This window comes from Chionomys nivalis, chromosome 26 (genome assembly GCF_950005125.1).
Source record: "Chionomys nivalis chromosome 26, mChiNiv1.1, whole genome shotgun sequence".
NCBI lineage: Eukaryota > Metazoa > Chordata > Mammalia > Rodentia > Cricetidae > Chionomys > Chionomys nivalis.
This window is the reverse complement of record NC_080111.1, coordinates 4,876,043-4,895,095: the sequence shown is the minus strand read 5'-3', so window position 1 is coordinate 4,895,095 and position 19,053 is coordinate 4,876,043. Positions and strand designations below refer to the sequence as shown.

The 19,053-nt window shown below is 42.9% G+C and overlaps 1 protein-coding gene across 1 annotated transcript in view; it reads right to left on the bottom strand.

Annotated features, from left to right (window-relative positions):
* Window positions 1–19,053, bottom strand: part of Dnah7 (dynein axonemal heavy chain 7) — a 198,309-nt gene that overhangs the window by 92,105 nt on the left and 87,151 nt on the right. Inside the window, exons 28-35 of the mRNA XM_057758440.1 lie at window positions 17,978–18,190; window positions 15,740–15,838; window positions 12,008–12,256; window positions 8,970–9,119; window positions 6,786–6,968; window positions 5,946–6,122; window positions 3,847–3,978; window positions 1,998–2,222 (exon numbers count right to left, since the gene is read on the bottom strand). Coding sequence (XP_057614423.1) covers window positions 1,998–2,222; window positions 3,847–3,978; window positions 5,946–6,122; window positions 6,786–6,968; window positions 8,970–9,119; window positions 12,008–12,256; window positions 15,740–15,838; window positions 17,978–18,190 — 1,428 coding nt within the window. The remainder of the gene's footprint in view (window positions 1–1,997; window positions 2,223–3,846; window positions 3,979–5,945; window positions 6,123–6,785; window positions 6,969–8,969; window positions 9,120–12,007; window positions 12,257–15,739; window positions 15,839–17,977; window positions 18,191–19,053) is intronic.

The window sequence follows — 19,053 nt, the reverse complement described above, 5'->3', positions numbered from 1 at the left end:
AGGTCAAGACCAATTAAATTCTGATATCTACACGTTTATTTCATTCTTTAAAACAATTATCCTCTTGGGCTGATAAAAGTTAAATTTTATACATGAATTTGAGGAGAAACTGAGCTTTTGTGTAAATAAAACTGAGACGACAAAGTTCAGATATTTCAAATGTTCTGAAACCACAGCTACAACCCAGTCGTCAATGCTGGAGTCTCTAATCACATTGATAAAATCTGATGAATCAATGGGCAAAGAGTAAAGAATTTTTATTTAATATGGTAACAAGAACAGGCTATAATTTCCCTAGAGGTTAACTGTATATCACTTAACACTTACGCTTCTTTCAGGCAAGGTTTATTTTATGAAAATTTATAAATGTAATTCTAAGTAATTAATACAACAACTAAGCAGTATCGACTACATTCATGGTGCACTGTGGTATAAGTAAGATTTCCCAGTTTGTGGTTATGGTGAATTAATATCATGCTGCCTACTTGCATCCAATGACTTTGTTAATCATGTAGCTTGATTCTTGTCATAAAGTTTTAAGATTGCGTTTTCTCTGGAAAAATAATACTGCGTTATCTAGCCTTTGCACAGAATTATAAATAAACCCCTGGTGATTCAAAATGCATCAGACGCAGGCCCATCCTTCCCTGGCACTGCCAAATGCCCACAGCCGCTCCTCACTGGCGGCTGTACTAGACAACAGCTGTCTCCTCCGTTTGGTCTAGGCGACAGCATGACGCTCTTCTGAAGAGGGTATGGGTTCACGATGAGCCCTGTAGCTCATTCATTTTTACGTCTTCTGGTAACGAGTTACACATTTACTGAAGACGCTGTGGAGGGCACCGAGTTCGCATCCCGTCTAAAATTTCTAACTGGTGAGAAACAGAGTTCCTTTTCGCGGTCTTGATAATCTACTCAAACATACATCTTTGACCGCATTTGGGAAAGGAGGAGTTAAGAATCCGCAATCTGGAAGTGGACGATCATTTAGAGGCTGTGATCGTAGAGAGACCGCTCACAAGTGCTGAGCCCCAGATCCCTCCATAGGAAGTGCCTCTCTGGAAGTTCCAGGGTTACGAACAATTTAAAATGATATTAGCAGATACGTGCTGGGCGGGATGAGGAGGAAGAATTCCTCGTAGAATGAGGTTAACAGTACAGTTCCAGGGTTATAAAAATTAGAAACTCATAAAAATGTATCTCAAAACCCTGCCTCGAAAAACAAACAAAAAAAAATGTATCTCAAAGAAATAATCAGATATGCAGACCTTCCTTAACTTGTGCCTAAGAAGTTTCACCAAAGCAGTATTTATAAAAGTGAAACACTAAGGTCTGAAAAGCATCCTGCCAGATTTAGGAAGGTCTGGGAGATAACTCTACTGAAGAAACACCAGTGACGTGGAAACTTTCCTCTCTATTAAATAGAAAAAAAAGGATAGAAACCGTCCAGTGATTACCCAGCACGGTCCCTATTCTACTGAGTTTTTATGTGTTTAAATTCTCTGTTACTCCTAAAGTTGTTCGACGCACAATGTTTGTGGAAGTTACAAGACCAAGGACCGGAACTCGCCTTCCAGTCCAGTGTGTCGGGGCCTGTCCCTAGGAGGCAGCGTTTCTCCAGGATTCTGGGCCAGCAGGGGGCTAACACACACACACACACACACACACTCGGATCTCCTAGGGACGGCCTCGGGTAGCGTGTCCATCGTGCCAGCTGGGCACCATAACGTGTAATCATACTTAATAGGCAAAAGTGGACAATTGGGTATCAGGACGTTTGATCACCGAGGAAAACTATATTCAAGAAAATTAACTTGTCCAACCAAGAATTTCCCTAGGACTAAAACTCAGGGTGTCTGACCGCAAAGCCCGCACACCTTCCTCTATTTCCTGCTGCTTATTCACGTGAGCGGCGAGAGACTCGTCCAGAGCCACTACAGGCTAGGTCTCCGCCGAAACCGCCAGGCTGCACTGAGGCGTCCTGCCTCAGAACTCACCTCTGGGACAAACTGATAGTCATAAATTGTCCCCTTCTCAGGAAACGGCACTGTTAATGTCTTTGAGGATGTCTGTTCAGTACCGCTCTGTAATTTGAACTTATTCCGCGTTAGGTCTGAAATGGGACCTTCCATTAGCTCTCGGAGAATCTTACTGAATTTCAAACGGTCGTCATCTGTACAAGAAGCACCGACAGACCAGATCAATGAGAACAGAAAAATGCCCTGCAGTGGAGAGATGAGAAGATAAGGGGCAATTAAAGAGACGCTTCCGCCTACCAGTGCCATAAGGTTTAAATCAGATCAGCCAGCTTGACGTCTCTGGCAGGAAATACGTGAGCGTCTGGGAGAATAGTAGGTCATCTAAGGATTCTATGAAAATTAACGTCCCCCAAATTATGTCCTTTAAAATCTTTAAAGTAATGCCATACGGAGCATACATTCAAGTCAAGGCAAATCTTGCAAAGGCAATTTGTTGTTGTTGTGTTTTCTCAGACAGGGTTTCTCTGTAGCTTTGGAGCCTGTCCTGGAACTAGTTCCTGTAGACCAGGCTGGCCTGGAACCCATAGAGATCCACCTGCCTCTGCCTCCCGAGTGCTGGGATTAAAGGCGTGCACCACCAACTCCCGGCACAAAGGTAATTCTATAAATCACTTGTTTCAAACTCATCCTGGAGTCTGATCTTTCAAGGAGCACTGGGTTAACTTTGAAAGGCAAGAAGCCCAGACATACTTGCCTTTCAGATTTGATGCAGATGTGTTGAGTTTAGACAAAACCAATTTCTAATGTTTTGTGTGAAATACTAGCTCAGCCTTAACTGTATGAGCTAGATTTGCTGTCCTACAAGCATCCAGTAAGAGCGTGCCTGCTTGAACATACAAGTCTCCATCTAAATGCTAAAATGAACAACCACAATGATGCTAAGGAAGGTTCTGCCTTTAATCCCATCTGCATAACACCCAGCTTATGTGAAAACTATTTCTGAAAACACTTGCCCCAAAATTACAGGGTAACTTAGTTTGTTTTTCATAGAATACGAGTTGTAAGAATTACGAATTGGCCAACTTAGAAGTACTGTCATTAGCAGTATATCGGTATTTTTTATCTGAAACTATCTAAGGTCGATACCTACATTACTACTTTTTATGGCTTTTTATTAGTTTTAAATTATATGCAGATGTGTGCCTGTGTGGGACACAAGCACAGAGGCTGACAGCGGCCCTGCAAGCAGCTTTTTTTCCAGCTGCCTGAAATGAGTGCTGGGAACCGAACTCTGGTCCTCATGCAAGAGCAGCAAGTGCTCTTAACCACTGCGCCATCTCTCCGGTCCCCTCTCACTATTTCCAAGTCTGCTTCTCAGTCTTAAGATATCATTCAATGGTAGACCACTGGCCTAGCACGCATGAGGTCTTCAAGTTGGTCTTCAATATTAAAAAATAAATGAGTACTTCAACCTCAAATATATTTATATGCCTTCATACATCCCATCTCCCCAAAATATAAACTTGTTCCTGTACAAAAAGGAGAAAAGTGAAAGTGGAAAAATGTAAGTCACAGTTTGGGGGAAAGGTGGTTTGTGACAGAGAAGCTCCTACGGCTGCCAGGACGTGTGGTTTCAATGCAGACCGTCACTGTAAGCTCAATGCACAGCGTATCCCACCATTGCGGTTCACTGGCACTACCCTAGGGCTCCGCGTCTGGAGCTCGGCCTCTTCCTCCCTCCTAGGCTTGCGCAACTTCCCCGAGTCCAACTTCAGGAGCAAGCCGGTCTCACTGATTAAGAGGCTTTGGAGAAAGCCGGAGATGCGGTTTTCTACCGCACGGCACAGAGAACAACGAGCCGTCTTACCTCAAGCAGGGAGAACGTTTCCCTATCGTTTCTTTCTTTTTGTTTGGTTTCATCAGCAAAGTCGTCCATGAAGCAGTCTATGAGGTTCATTAAGGAGCGGACCAGGTTGGTGTCTGAGGTAGGAGAGAGCTCCTGAGGAATCAGAAGGGAAGAGCCTGTAAACCAAGAAGCCAAGGAGCACCACGCCAGCGGCTCCTGTTGACAGAGCTTCATTAAGCCTATGAGGCACAGAAACTGGGCTCTTGTGATTCTCGTTTATGAAGGGAAACTGAGGTCCATGTTCAGTCCTTGCCTGGGGCGACTGTCACACTTCAGGAATATGTACCCCTTTTTTACTGCTAGGAGTATGACATGGACGTGTGACATGCAGGTACTGGCTTTCTTTTCCTACCTTCTAGAGGCCTCTCTATGCCTAGACTAGCTGCCTGGGAGCTGTTGAGGGACTCTTTCCCATCTTGCCATACAGATGCTAATATTTCAGTGGCACCTGTCACGTCTGACTGTTTGTGAGTCCGGAACAGAGCTCAGGTTGTGAGGTTAACAGGGCAGATGCTTTTAGCCACTGAGCCTTCTCAGCTGCCGGTGCTATGCAACTTTTGTAAAAGCTCACAAGCAAAAAAAAAAAAAAAAAAAAAATAGAAAAGAAAAAAGAAAAAATTCTCAAGTTAAAAAAAAATTATTGGCATGTGTTTCTCTATACTTTATTAATCTTATAAATCAAACTATGGAAAAAATCAAAAATGACACTCAATTTACTTATGTGCAATGCTTAATAAATAAACCCCAATTAGAGATCTGCTTACAACCCATGGCTATACTTACAGTAAACTCGACTCCTTGATAGATGTCTGAGTCCGCACAATGTCTGGTGTGCTTTAAATCTGGGGCATGTCATTATTACAACTTATAAACTAATCCAGGAAACACACAGAGCTCCTAGAACAGTGTTCGCAGTAGCACCCACTAGCTTCCCTACCAGCAGCTCTGTTCCAGCCTTCAGAGTTGCACCCCTCACCCTGTGACTTCATCTCTGAAGACCAGAAGTGGCCGGCTTCCTACTGAGCCACCCAGCCTCATAAAAACGTGAAGACACCAGGACTGGCTAAAATGGGATCGCAACTGATAGGAGACTCAGACACAAAGGGCCCCTCCTCGGCAGACACCTATTACCGCAATAGCCATTCATAACTTCTATAGAAAAAACAGAAATCGGAGGATGTCACGACGTTTACACAAAGGTTTGGTTTTGCTGTGTGGCCAAGGTACATGCCCGCGACATAGAACGTTCATTTCTTTACATACATTATCTGAGGGAAAAATTCTGTACACAAACACAAATTGCTGTATTCTGCTTGGCAGAGCATGCTTGTTTAGATGGTTTGGAGCATGGTCACTTCCTGTTTGTCATAGACACAGGTACCAGCCAAGGTTCTGAAAGTGCAGGGGACACCCAGTATCTCCCATTCCTCCACCACTGCCCGAGATATTGTGGGCTCTTCCTCGCCTGTGCTTGCCACGATGTCCCTATTTCCTTTATTGTCCTTCTACCAAGGATTTGATTGTTTTAGAAAACAAATGCACACATGCACATGAAAATGAGACATACAACTGCTCGCCAGAAATGAGAGCCAACATCTTGGATATTTTAGTTCGCAGGGTTAGGTAAGTCTTTCAGATTTGCTTGTTTTTAAGAGAGAACAATTGCGCCGATAACACTGGCTCAAACTCTAAGATGTTTCTCTTTTTGTGTTTTTCGAGAATAACAGTATGAATTCACGTATTTTTATTTTAGTCTGAGCTAAGGTTTTAGCAAGGAGTGTTGGCATATGCCTGTAATCATAGCACTTAGGAGGCAAAGGCAGAGAGGCTGCATGTTACAGGCCAACCTGGGCTCCAGGCCCATGTGAGACACACAGAAAAGATTTGCAACAAAGAAAACAAAAAGGAAAAAAAAAATCAAAATGGAAAAAAAAAGAAAACTCCTGTCAAACCTGCTAAAAATAAAACATCAGCTTTAAAAAAACACATCGAAACGAATATACTTAATTCAGGTTTTCCTTTTTAAAAAAAAAAAATCTTAAAACTTCCGTTTCTCTTACCTTCGTATGCCTTCTAATGAATTCAACAGAAACAGGGACCATCCTGTCAAACAAGCCTTCTATGAACTCCCTCTGAATGACGCTGACTGTCTGCGGCAAAGTGTTGATCCAAGACACCATCAGTGGCCTCCAACCCAGCATGTGGGGCTCCATGTAAATCATGCCACACCGGGAAACCTGGAAGGACGCGTGTCGCTTAGCAACAAAGTCTGCTCACAGGACTGGCAGATACCTTCTTACAGATGGAAGTTGGGGGTCACATGACATACACCTCATTCCAGGCACCTAGTCATGGATTTCTCTTTTGTTGTTGTTACAAAGATCACTAGTTCCTTTGCTAACCGTATCATTAACTTCCTTTGGCCATAGGCAGCACCTGTCATATGGACTGACTTCAGTGGGCGGCTCTAGGAAGCCTCATGTTGATTCATCAACAAGAAAATGGTAGAAAATCTAGTGCAGTTATCACTGGAGCAGAATCCCGTGAGGTTGAGCAGAGAGTCTGGTGCACAAGATCTGGCTTCTTACCGGGCATTAAGATAACTTAGGACACCTACCTCATAAAAACCTCATAGGAGCAAAGACTTAATTTTATATAATTTTATGATCTCAGTTTTTGCCTATGATCTTGCAAAAAGATTCCAGATAAAAAAGAAAAATAACTGAATTATTACATCTGTCAAGGTACGGGAGCAGATATGCCTGTTCTTTCAGGATCACAGATCGTGCCCACGATGGAATGTACAAAGACATCCAATTTAAAGGGAAAGCTGCTGAGTGGAAAGAAACATCTGTGAAAATTGCGTGATCCACAGACAGATGCAAAAGCTGCGAACTTACGGTGGCAGGAGAAGCGACTTCCAGATCCATGGGTTCGAAAATTAGATTCATTTGTGGTGACATTTGTATGATCTCCCCGCTCATCAGACACAGCTTCTTGTTGTCGTCCAGCACCGTGTTCATGTTCTCGATCCACACCGCATCGACCGGCCCATCAAAAATTAGCCACTTCCTGTCAGGAGTCTAAATACACAGACGGAAGGAACGAAGCAAACGAGTCAATCATGTTATCTCCAAATTTAAAAAGACAAAGAGAGTCAATTTACCACGAAAACATAAAAAGTACCCTTTAAATAAAGCATACACACACACATTCACTCATGCACACACAAGCACACACACACATTCACTCATGCACACACAAGCACGCACGCATATTCACTCATGCACACACAAGCACACACACACATTCACTCATGCACACACAAGCACACACACACATTCACTCATGCACACACAAGCACACACACACATTCACTCATGCACACACAAGCACACACACATTCACTCATGCACACACAAGCACACACACATTCACTCATGCACACACAAGCACACACACACATTCACTCATGCACACACAAGCACACACACATTCACTCATGCACACACAAGCACGCACGCATATTCACTCATGCACACACAAGCACACACACATTCACTCATGCACACACAAGCACACACACACATTCACTCATGCACACACAAGCATAGAGGAAAAAGCCTACACATGCTGCGGACAAGAAAAACGATAACATCTTACCTTGATTAAATCTTTTCAGTATTTCTGAGACTAAAAATATGTAAAATTCTTTCAAAATATTAGAAATGAAAATACTACGGACAGGGAAAACAGAAAGTTCATTCAAATTTGCCTGTTCTCCGTGTTTTATAGATCACTCTTATCATGAATCTTACTGAAAGTTTTTCGTAGCGTTAATGATAATGACTTCTATGTGCCACACTCAAGTTTTTTCTTCCTTCCATGGAATGAATTCACACACACACACACACACACACACACACACCCCACTCCTAGGCTGAATTGTCTCATAATGCCATAGGGCAATACTTCTCAACCTTCCTCATGCTGTGAGCCTTTAGTACAGTTCCTCATGTGGTAGTGACCCCATAAAGTTACTTCCGTTGCCACTTCAGAACCGTAATTTTCTAGTGTTATGAATCATAATGTAAACACCCGTTTTACTAGAGTCGTAGCTAACCCCTGTGAAAGTCTTCACTACCCCCCCAAAGGGGTCATGACCCCCAGCTTGAGAACCACTGGTCTAGGATATTAAAATCATATTCAATATGACATCCACACAAAGCTCAGTACATCAGTAATAATAAACATTAGCGCTGTGTATATATATAATATAAAATTACCTTGACAGTCTGACAAATATTTAAGAAATATGAAAATACACACGTACACACGGTATAGAAAATAGTCAACCTTCTGAATTTTTTTTTTTTTTTTTTTTTTTTTTGATTTTCGAGACAGGGTTTCTCTGCAGTTTTCGGTTCCTGTCCTGGAACTAGCTCTTGTAGACCAGGCTGGCCTCGAACTCACAGAGATTCACCTGCCTCTGCCTCCCAAGTGCTGGGATTAAAGGCGTGCGCCACCACCGCCCGGCTCCTTCTGATTCTTACAATTTCATCTACTTAAGTATGCAAGTGATGTTTCTCCTACCTTCAGCTAATCTGAGTGGAAGCTACACTGGAGACAGACTTAAGTCCTTACCACATTCTCAGTCCCCATGGTCAACTCCAGAGGCTAGTGGGCTGCCCCGGGGTGGAGCCATCCCTGTCCACAGTGAGAATGGTGCTTGTGTGCTCAAAACTCCGGAGGGCAGCAAGAAGGAGTATTTCTCTATCCCTGGGCGATCATTCCAGAGAGCCTTCCCTCAGGCTCTTAGCTGCTGGTGCTGGTCACCTGTCACTGTCTCCCACAAGGTCTGATGGGCACTTCCAGGTCAGAGGTGCCTGGGAACATGGGCTCTGTTGTTCTTGCGTGTGCTACTCTTGTCCCTCACAGAAATACCAAAGCATCCAGTAATACGCTTTCAATAAACATCTTAAGGTCAAAATAGAAGTCTAGTGGAAATAACTTGGAAAAAGATCAGACAGCGGTCACAAGACACAGCGTAGCCTGTGGAGAAGGCGGGCAAGGTGGGCTCTTACCGGGGAAGCCGCGAACGCTCGGAAGCTCACGGCGAGGACCCCGTCGGACCACTCGTGGGACACCAAGTCAAACTGTCCGTACAGCTGGCCCATGGTCACAGACTTAGGGTTCAAAACAGTTATCTGGACCTTGTTTTCTTCCATAAGTCCCTTAGGGAAAGAGAAGAACCAACATTATTTGCATTGAAGGATACGTTCTCTCCTCGTGGAAAACGTGACTGCGTGTATCAAAACACCTTAAGGAGCCTAGGAGACGCTGCCAGAAGTAAGGAGTGGACCTTAAATAGGGTTCCAAAGCAGGGGGTTACTGTGTGAAAAGAGACTGTTTCTATCTTCTCCGCAATGCCAATGAACCACTGAAAAGTCGAGTTTTGAAGGTTGCTGTAACATTGTTTTTAAAATAACAAAATACACAGGGGTAAATTAGTAAACGGTGTTCATTCTTATAAACCAGAAAAATTACAGAAATGGAATTAACACCCGTTTTTGGTAAAGGCCTACATGCTAAACGATGTAGGCTTTCCGGGTTCTTCTTCTATTCTCAGTTTTTTTTCTTTTAAATGCAAAAACCGTTATCAGCGTTCAGAATTCATTGGCATCCCAAGAATTAGACTCTAGCTGCATTTGGCCTATGGGCTGTAATCTGCTGACCCTTGCTACAAAATGTTCTCTGGGAGAAAATAAAGACATGAAATGATGGAGACTTCCCACCGAGCCAAAACCTTAATATTAGCAAATTGCCCGTTTTGGCCGGAGCCCTGGCTCTATGGCATTATTATAAGACATGTCGGCACCCTTGGGCATATAAGCCTTGTTTTTAAATTAAGGGAATTAATTTTTAGAGCAGTCTCAAATTTACAGGAAACTGAATAGAAAATGCAGGGCTTCCCAAATCTTTCCTCTGCCTCACTGACGATGCTAACCCCCCCCACATTGTTATCATCACATGCTAATGACTGTATAGACATACGCTATTATGAACATATAATTACACACACACACACACACACACATATATATATATATGTTTTAACTTTGTGGGTTTTACCCATGTGCCCATCATTATAGCATCGTACAGAATAATTTCATTTCCTTAAAACCCCCTGTGCTGAAGCTCCTTAGTCATTTATTCTACGTACAACAGGACAGCAGTCCCAGTTCTTTCCAATCCTGCCCGAGCTGTGGACAGACACAAGCTAGTACATCAAAGAGCAGATGTGGAAATCAGCTCCTTAAATAACAAGACAAATCTCAGCTCGCGGCCTTTGCTCTCCTCCCTGCACTAGGAAGAGCTCTGCGGTGAAATTTCCTCAACGGAGAAGTATGGGCAGCTGTACTCTGTAGACAGATTCTAGCCCACAGGCCATGAAGAGCTGTAGGTCGAGAGTAGGAGCTAAAAAAGCAGTCATCTCGCTCTATGGCTTCCAGAGAATGGAAGAACCATTCGGACTTCACAGGAGACCAGAGGACGTGCTCATACCCACACGCCCGTCAGCCCTTCAGCAGTGCCTGGTTCTGTTAGAGACTTGATTTTTGTGTGTGGCGAAACCAAGTAGAGGGCAGAACAACGAAACAGCAGCACGGGCAAAACACAAGCAAGTCAAGAGGAAAGGAAAAAGAAGAGAGGAACGGTGAGAACAGAAGCGGAGTCGGAAGAAAGAAGCAGGGTGTCAATTTATGACGCCACATGTGAATCTTCTTGTATTTCCCTCTAAAATAAAAGCGGCCGTGGGCTCCCACCCCTGACTGAGAAGCTATTTGTAGTTGATATCTGCTGGCAAAGGGAAAGTAAGTGCCCAACAATGCTTGTCACTGGGTATGTGAAACACATCCTCAAGCAAGCTCCTTGCCCAGGAGTAGTTGGCCAACACAAAATGAACTCCATATTGTTGTTGTTTTCTTTTGTTTTGTTTCGGTTTTGTTGCTATGTTTTGTGGGTTTCTTTGTTTTGTTTTGGTATTTTTTTGTATTACATTTTTTCTTGTTTTGATTTTCATTTTGGAATTTTTTTTGAGAGAGAGAGAGAGATGATGTGTGCATAGGAAAATGGGGAGGATGTGGGAGGAGCCAGAGGAGAGAAAACATGATCAAAACATATTGTATAAAAATTGTAAACAAAAAGGTCATACGTCAAGGCCATCAACCTACAGAAATGAAAACTGTTTCTTAAGAATGCAGCTGGAGCTACGGGCACACGGGGAGGACACAGAGATGACGTTAAGAAAACGAGACAGCGAATCCAAGGTAGACAAGGCAGTAAATATTTTCACATGCATTGGAAGAGAGACTCCACAGGGAAGATGTCATCATCAGAGGCCCCGTTGGGGCCCCGCACACTGAAGTAGGAGGTAAGAGCCCTGTAGAGCTCAAGAGGATGGAGGGAAGGAGCAGCAGCTGCTCTGGAGTCCCATTTGTGTAGCATCTCACAGGAGACTGCAGACTCCTCAGCAGCTAAGAGCGCCCGCTGTTCTAGCAGAGGGTTGAGGTTTGGTGCCCAGTCCCCATGTGTACTCCATACACACACTTATGCACACACAATTTAAAGCTAATTAAACAAAAAATGAGCTGCCTTTAACTGAAAAAACAATCCAAGACTGAATGGCAGATTTGTGGCACACTCATCATGTGTTGTTGGACTCACTGCTTGCTTTATTTTGCCCTTCTAGTTTTTAAACAAGTTTTTATTCTTGAGAATTTTATACACATGTGCAGTGAAATATGATCATATACACATCCATCTCCTCCCGTCAAATTCTCCCCTGCAGGCCAGAAGAGGGCACCAGATCTCACTACAGACCTTTGTGAGCCACCATGTGGTTGCTGGGAATTGAACTCAGGACCTCGGGAAGGGCAGTCTGTGCTCTTAACCACTGAGCCATCTCTCCAGCTGTTCCCTTCTCATGATATCATCTGTAATTCATTTCCTCTTTGTAGTGATTTCTACACCGCCCCCATGGAAAGTAAATTTCAAAGTAGCCGCGTACCTGCTCTAGCACAAAGCTAATCGCCACCAGTGAGAGCATTAAGGGCACGAGTACCTTTTCGCAGATGTCGCCTAAGGCTCCAGCTAGGACACGGTAGGCGCTGGTCTTCCCTCCGAACGGCTCTCCAACAATCATGAAGCCGTGGCGCACGATCATCATCTCGTAGATCTGGAGGATCTTCTCGGAGAAGAACTTGGTCATTTGCAGATTCATTTCGGTGCAGTTGTCTTTGATGGCTGCCAGCAGATCGTTGTAGTCTGGCTTTGGTAACTTCACCCCAGGAAACAAATCCGAAGTAATTCCCTGATAGTGGGTGGGAATTTTACATTGCATATACATAAGAAGATAGTATTATATTAGTCAACTATAAATCTGCATTTAATATAGATGGGACTGGGGTTACTTAAACAGTTCGAGTCTGGTAGAAAATTTATATCCTGAAGTTTTGTGAAATAATTTAAAAATTGGAAGCCTTAAATGATGTGGTTATTGACCTTATGAACTGCTATATTGGTGAAAAGCAGCAAATATGTCACCAGAAGAGAACCAGCAGCCTGTGAATTGACCCCCACACACATGAGCACCAGGTATCCAGGGACCTAAAGCAAAGCCAAGTCAGTGAATATAGTATCTTTTATAGAACTAGATCTTGAAAAGTTGACTATGATCCAGGCTGCTTACATATACAAGAGTCAGTTCAGACATAATTTTAGTACACACATGTATTATATGGCTTGTTTGCGTTTACCCAGGGCCTCAGAACAAGACTTATATGAAAGTTGTGTTTCCACATGTAGATGGTTAAGACATCACACTAGGTAAGGAAGGTGCTAGCTGGGAGATAGAAAGGACGGCTACACAAATACTTGGGCACAGTGAAGAAGGCCAGGAGACGACGGGTTCACATGAAATTAGCATGAAGCCACCACAGACAGGGAACATCCAGAATCGCAGGGAGCTACCAGGGGCTAGGAACAATTGGAAAGAATCCCTAAAAATGTCTGTGGTGGTTTAAAAGAAAAAGGGCCCCAACGTTCCCAAGGAGTGGCACTATTAGGAGGTGAGGTCTTGTTGGAGGAAGTGTGCTGGGATTGGAGGTTTCAAACGCTCAAGCCAGGCCCAGCGTCACTCTCTCTTACTGCTGCCTAAGGATCTGAATGTAAAACTCTCAGCCAAGTCTCTAGCACCATGTCTGCTTGCATGTCGCCATGTTTCCTGCCATGACAATCATGGACTAAGGCTCGGAACTGTAAGTCAGCCTCAGTTAAATGCTTTCTTTATGAGATTTGCTGTGGTCACAGTATCTCTTCACAGCTATAGAACAGGGACTGAGACAATGTGTTTTGGTCTCTACACTCTCCTTTCATGCTTCTTGCTTCAGAACTGGATGCAAGCAAGTGCGTTGTGTTGCAAGTTTGCAGGACATCCCCTTAGCCACCTTAGGAAGCTAACACAGTCACATAAGGTGCATTTGGCAAGATTTGTCATTCCTCATGTAGTGCTTATGAATCTAAGAAACAACCTTTATAAACTTGTAGACCTATTTTACAAACTCCTCAACTTGTGTGAGAAATGACTATTTTTTAAAATCTGGACGTGAAAGTTACACTTTAAAATTTGAGCTGCCAATTTAGTCACTCCTTCATCTAATCCAGTAAATTCCCTTGGAGCAAAGGAGCAAAGGCAGCTATGCAAAGACTGATTGAGAGTGCAGCCTGGCTGGCTAGAGTCCCTGCCCTCAGGCACACACCACACACACAGGCTGTTTGTCCTCTTTATCATAAGATGGGGATGATGATGATACCATTGCTCCCGTTTGTCATTTGGAACAGGAGATATAGGTGGGAAGGCCTTTGCTTGTGTATCAGACTGGCCTGTAATTTGCCATGTGACCCAAACTGGCATCACACACATGATACTTGTGCCAGCAGTGCTTGGTCCAGGCTGGGGTCATACTTCAGTGTAGATGCGTGCTTAATGCAAGTAAGATCCTGATCTGATCATTTGATCCCTCATGTGTATACACACACACACACACACACACACACACAGTATGTCATGGTAAGTGACATAAATGATAAAGAATGAATGATAGTGAAATGCAATTGTTGTGGGATAATGCTTGTGTAAAGATTTGTCACTTGGACTGGTTTAATAAAGCACTAATTGGCCAGTGATTAGGCAGAAAGTATGGGTGGGCAACAAAACTAGGAGAATTCTGGGAAGAGGAAAGAGCAAGCAAGATGAGAATGCCTCACTGATAAAAGGTACCAAGCCACGTGGCTAAACATAGACAAGAATTATGGGTTAATTTAAGTTGCAAGAGCTAGTTACTAATGAGCCTGAGCTAATAGGCCAAACAGTTTAAAATATAAGCCTCTGTGTGTTTCTTTGGGAATGAATGCCTGTGGGACCAGATAGGACAGAAACTCTGTCTATATGTAATGGTCTCCACATAACGTTACTGTTCACATGACCGTGGTCAAGTGCTTTGAGCACATCCCTGAAAGAAGCTGACAACTTGGAAACTTTTGTTATCTAGTGTTTTACAACCAAAGCCAAAAAATAGCCTAGACTCTCCTGTCGGGTAAAGACTAGACATACCATCCCTCTGCTTGTCTCTGTGAGAGAGCTCTGGAGACGTCTGACGTGTGTGTAGGTGGGAGTGTGTCCCATAGGACACAGAGCTGTGTGATGCAGGAAATTGTCAAGCATCTTCTATTTGAGAGAGTGCTGTCTAAACATTTGTTCAACAAAAACACAGCCAGATGTGAACACATCCCATGACACACACTCCCACCTTCTGGGAGAAAATACAGCTTTTGTTCCTGCAAAATCTGTTCCATGTTCCAGCACCAAGGGGATTTGGGGGGGGGGGGGGGGCTTTAGGGGGAACATTTGAAATCTTCCCCTGTTGGTTTGTTCCATTAAGACATGTGCACTGCCAAGTCTAAACACTAAGGAGAGTTCCTTTCAAAGTGATGTAACATGGTTGCTATGGGAGCAACTTGTGGAAGCTTTTTTTATCTTCCTCTCATGACAGTCATGGTTCCTTCAACCTTTACACACAGGAAGCTAGCAACTCCCATTTAGAAGGAGCCAGTGTTCCAATGATACAGATTGATTATAGAAATTAACTGTTTTCTAAATTTTATTAATCTAATATTATTTTATTTATTTATTTTTGGTATTTCGAGACAAGGTTTCTTTGTAGCTTTGGAGCCTGTCCTGGAACTCACTCTGTAGACCAGGCTGGCCTCGAACTCACAGAGATCCGCCTGCCTCTGCCTCCTGAGTGCTGAGATTAAAGGCACGCACCCTCCCCCCCAACAGTCGACCATCTAATCTTAAAATATAGCAAGATTTTCAAATTTGTTGCTTATGAAAAATCCTCCTGAATATACAATTTCATAAAAGTCCCTGTATTCTTTTAAGGGAATTTAATTCTTATTTTACCAAGTGCTAAGGATTCAGTGATGTGCTAGCCAAAGAACTTTGCAACCTAGAGTCTACATTCTCATGGAATTCATGGCAAATATTTCATAATTTTTGTATGTTCATCATTCTTGTGTAGTAAAGAAGAACATAAAAATATTAAGTCGCTAAAAGTATCAGGAGCAACCACCCCAGCTAAACACACTTCAAGCAACAGCAGGGCTGGTCCACATTCCTCTGAACACCCCCCTGCTTTCCTTGACTGATGTTCCCGTGCAGAGCTGTGCAGACTCCGGGCGCTGACTGCACCCCTGGGAGAGTGCCAGCACTCGGGAATATAAGGGCTCTCACCTCAAAGAGCGGCAAGTCGTGGGATAAAAACTTCGGCAGATTGACATCAATAATAGATCTAAGTAGCAAAATCTCTTCGTTTTCATTCGGGTACTTCAGCTAAAAGAAAATACAGGAATGAGGATTTCTGCCACGGACACCTTTTCGTGTCGATCTGTATGCAAATGCACCGTGACTATGAATGATCTTTTCATTACAGAAACTGCTATGTAAACTCATTGACCCTCCTATCGCATGAAGGGAGGCAGCACTGACTGCATTCCCATAGCTATGGTGATGAAGGATTGGTGACTAGGAATTCAATACCTCGAGAACCTCCTTATTGGTCACCACTTCCTTATTGGTAGTACTTGCTTGTTCAAGACCCCCAGTGGGCTGGTTCTGTGAAAATCAGACTGAGGAATGTCATGAGTGGAGTGGATGAGACGAGTGTCCCAGGGCCTGCTGGCTGCCTACCGGCTGTCTGTTCACACGCCACAGGGTTATCAAGCTCCATAGTGGAGATGGCGAGGGTACGACCCTGTCAACTAAAGAGTCCATGACAAAATGTAAACTCTAAATGTCCGTTGCATACCCAATATTGACTGAAACTGTTGGAACTCCAAACTTGCTCCTCATGCTTATGATTCACATAATTAGTGCCCCCCAAAATCTGACCTGAGAATTATTTCTCTGAAACTAATACTCACTTAACATTTGACTCAGAAGTTCCCCTGTGTTTTTTGGTTCCTAGAATATTCTCTTGTTTTTCACAAAAATTTCTACCAAAAAAAGAGACACACACAGAGACAGGCAGGAGGAGCACTAGCCTTTTCTTTATCAAGTAGGTGACCTTAAGTGCCTGACTGGCTGTCAATCCCAGCCTCTGGGCCTCCAGAACTCCCAGAGGTCAAAGTTAGCCTTGCTCATCCGGACTTTGTTCATGAGCAATGGAAGAGATAGTGAATTCTGAAGTGTCAGATTCCATTTTTATTTATCCGAGAGGCTATTGTTTTGAAGCAAATGCTTAAATTGTTTCTTGGTAGAACAGAAAGAAACTTGAAAATATTCAAGCCAAACCACCCCACAATTCTAAATGAGCTTGTAACAAAGAGTGATAGGGTTCATTTGCAGGATTCATTTGCAGCCCAGCTTTTATAGCTCAATTGCAGTCAAGATTCCAGCACAAACTTGAACTAGGACAATGTATTATCTCTCCCCTTATCTGGCTAGAAAGTAATCCTGACAAGCCAGGGCAGTACAAATTGTTGCTTCCGGGCACTTGTGTTTCTTGCAGCAAACAATCACTTGAAGTTATGTTAGGCTAATATGAAATAGTATATCGTCACTATATATCAGAGGTCTTGATAGCATTATGAGAGAGAATAGAAATGCAAGCCATTGTTTCTAATCATGTGGGATGTATTTTAAAATTTGTATCTTCCACAAATTGTGCACATAAACATTTTGTAAACTCCAAGGTCACATTTTTGGGATTTGTATTGAACAATAACTTATCTTGGCTTCATAAAGAACTAATATGTAGCTCTATTTCATGGTTCTACTTTTAGAAGTCAACCACGTCCTGAATTATCTGCTGTTTTTATGTATTTACGCACAATTTAAAAATGCAAACATTTTATCACTATTACTATTATATATAATATAGTTAAAAAGAGAGAGCTATATAGAGAACTATTGTAAATAGTTCACAGGTGATTACAATTGGCAATTACATAAGCAATTATGCTTAGGATTTTACATATAGTTACTAATTTACGCATTATTCCCTACATGTTACATAAATAGAAAACCTTCAAAACATTTCTTGATCACAAGTGACTGTATTCTTTGGCTATTACTAACTCCATATATTTGAACTCAAACACTAAGAATTACTTGTGTGCAGTTTCAAAAAACATTATAAAATTTTATTTTCAATGTTATTTACTTAAATTTTTTTTCAGCTAATTGTGAATCTAACCTAGAACTCTTTTTTTTGTTTGTTTGTTTGTTTTTTGTTTTTTTTTTGTTTGTTTTTCGAGACAGGGTTTCTCTGTGGCTTTGGAGCCTGTCCTGGAACTAGCTCTGTAGACCAGGCTGGTCTCGAACTCACAGAGATCCGCCTGCCTCTGCCTCCCGAGCGCTGGGATTAAAGGCATGCGCCACCATCGCCCGGCTAACCTAGAACTCTTGTGAAGACATTCAGTTCTAAAATTTACGGCTAGGAATGTAATGAGTCAGGGTTCTTGGTTCTACCTTCAGGTTGCCAGCAGCGGTGAGCACGGACTTCACGGCTCGCATCCCGTAGTCATAGTGGTGTTGAGAGGACAATTGCTCTGAGCACAAGCGGTATGTAGCCACAATTTTTATAGATAGTGGCCGAGCGGTGACAAAGCCACAGGAGTACAGGACGATCTCAGCAATCATGGCGTAGTCAGGGACCATCATTGCCACTGTCCTAAAGAGAGCCTAGGGGACATAAGAAAGGCCTTTCAGAGGGCATAAAAGGCAATCCTGCTCTTGTTTAATAAAGTGCTATGGTTCTTAATTGCTTTTCTACAGTAATTTCATACTTGTTAATAATGTCTGTTATTTAAAATACATTAAACACCATATTCAGGTCATACAGATGAAGTAATTAAATCTGGCTTCCCATTAAGACATATGTAATACACATGCCACTACCTTTGGATAACCTGCACTTTCTGACTGTCCAGAATCAGTTTTTCTGCCCTCTTCGTGGAGAGCAGCATGTTATGGGAAGGAGAACGCCGGTCGGCTAGGATGCGAGCAGACCAGGTCTTTCCCCAAGGCTGAGACAGAGCTCTGTGGCTGGAGCCTGGCTTCCCGAGGGCTCTCGAGGGCTCCAGCTACCTCACAGGCCAGAGGTCTTCAGCTGCCCCAGCAACGAGACTGCGTTACGGAAAGGAGGTGTTCTGAGACAGCCAGAGCCCCTGACTCTGAGTGTTGAGCCTGTGCAAACCTGACCAGTCCTTCTGCAAACACTGAACACACAGCGCAGAGAACACCGCAAAGTCCTGGATGATGACCGGTAAAGATCAATAATTCTGCAAGTTATAAAGGCCGTTTATACTCGTAATTTTAAATACTATTCAACAACTAAATGCCATGTGATGGTAAGAAAATATAAACAGATTTTAGGGAATGAATAGGAAATTTATGTTTAGAACACTACTGTACTAATATTAGCCCATCAGGGCTCACTTTTAATTAAAGCGTTACTTTCTTGCAAACATATACAGTGTAAAAAACTGTAGCTGAGCAATAACTTTGACTCTAGACCACTATATACCAATGGAAAAAATTACTAA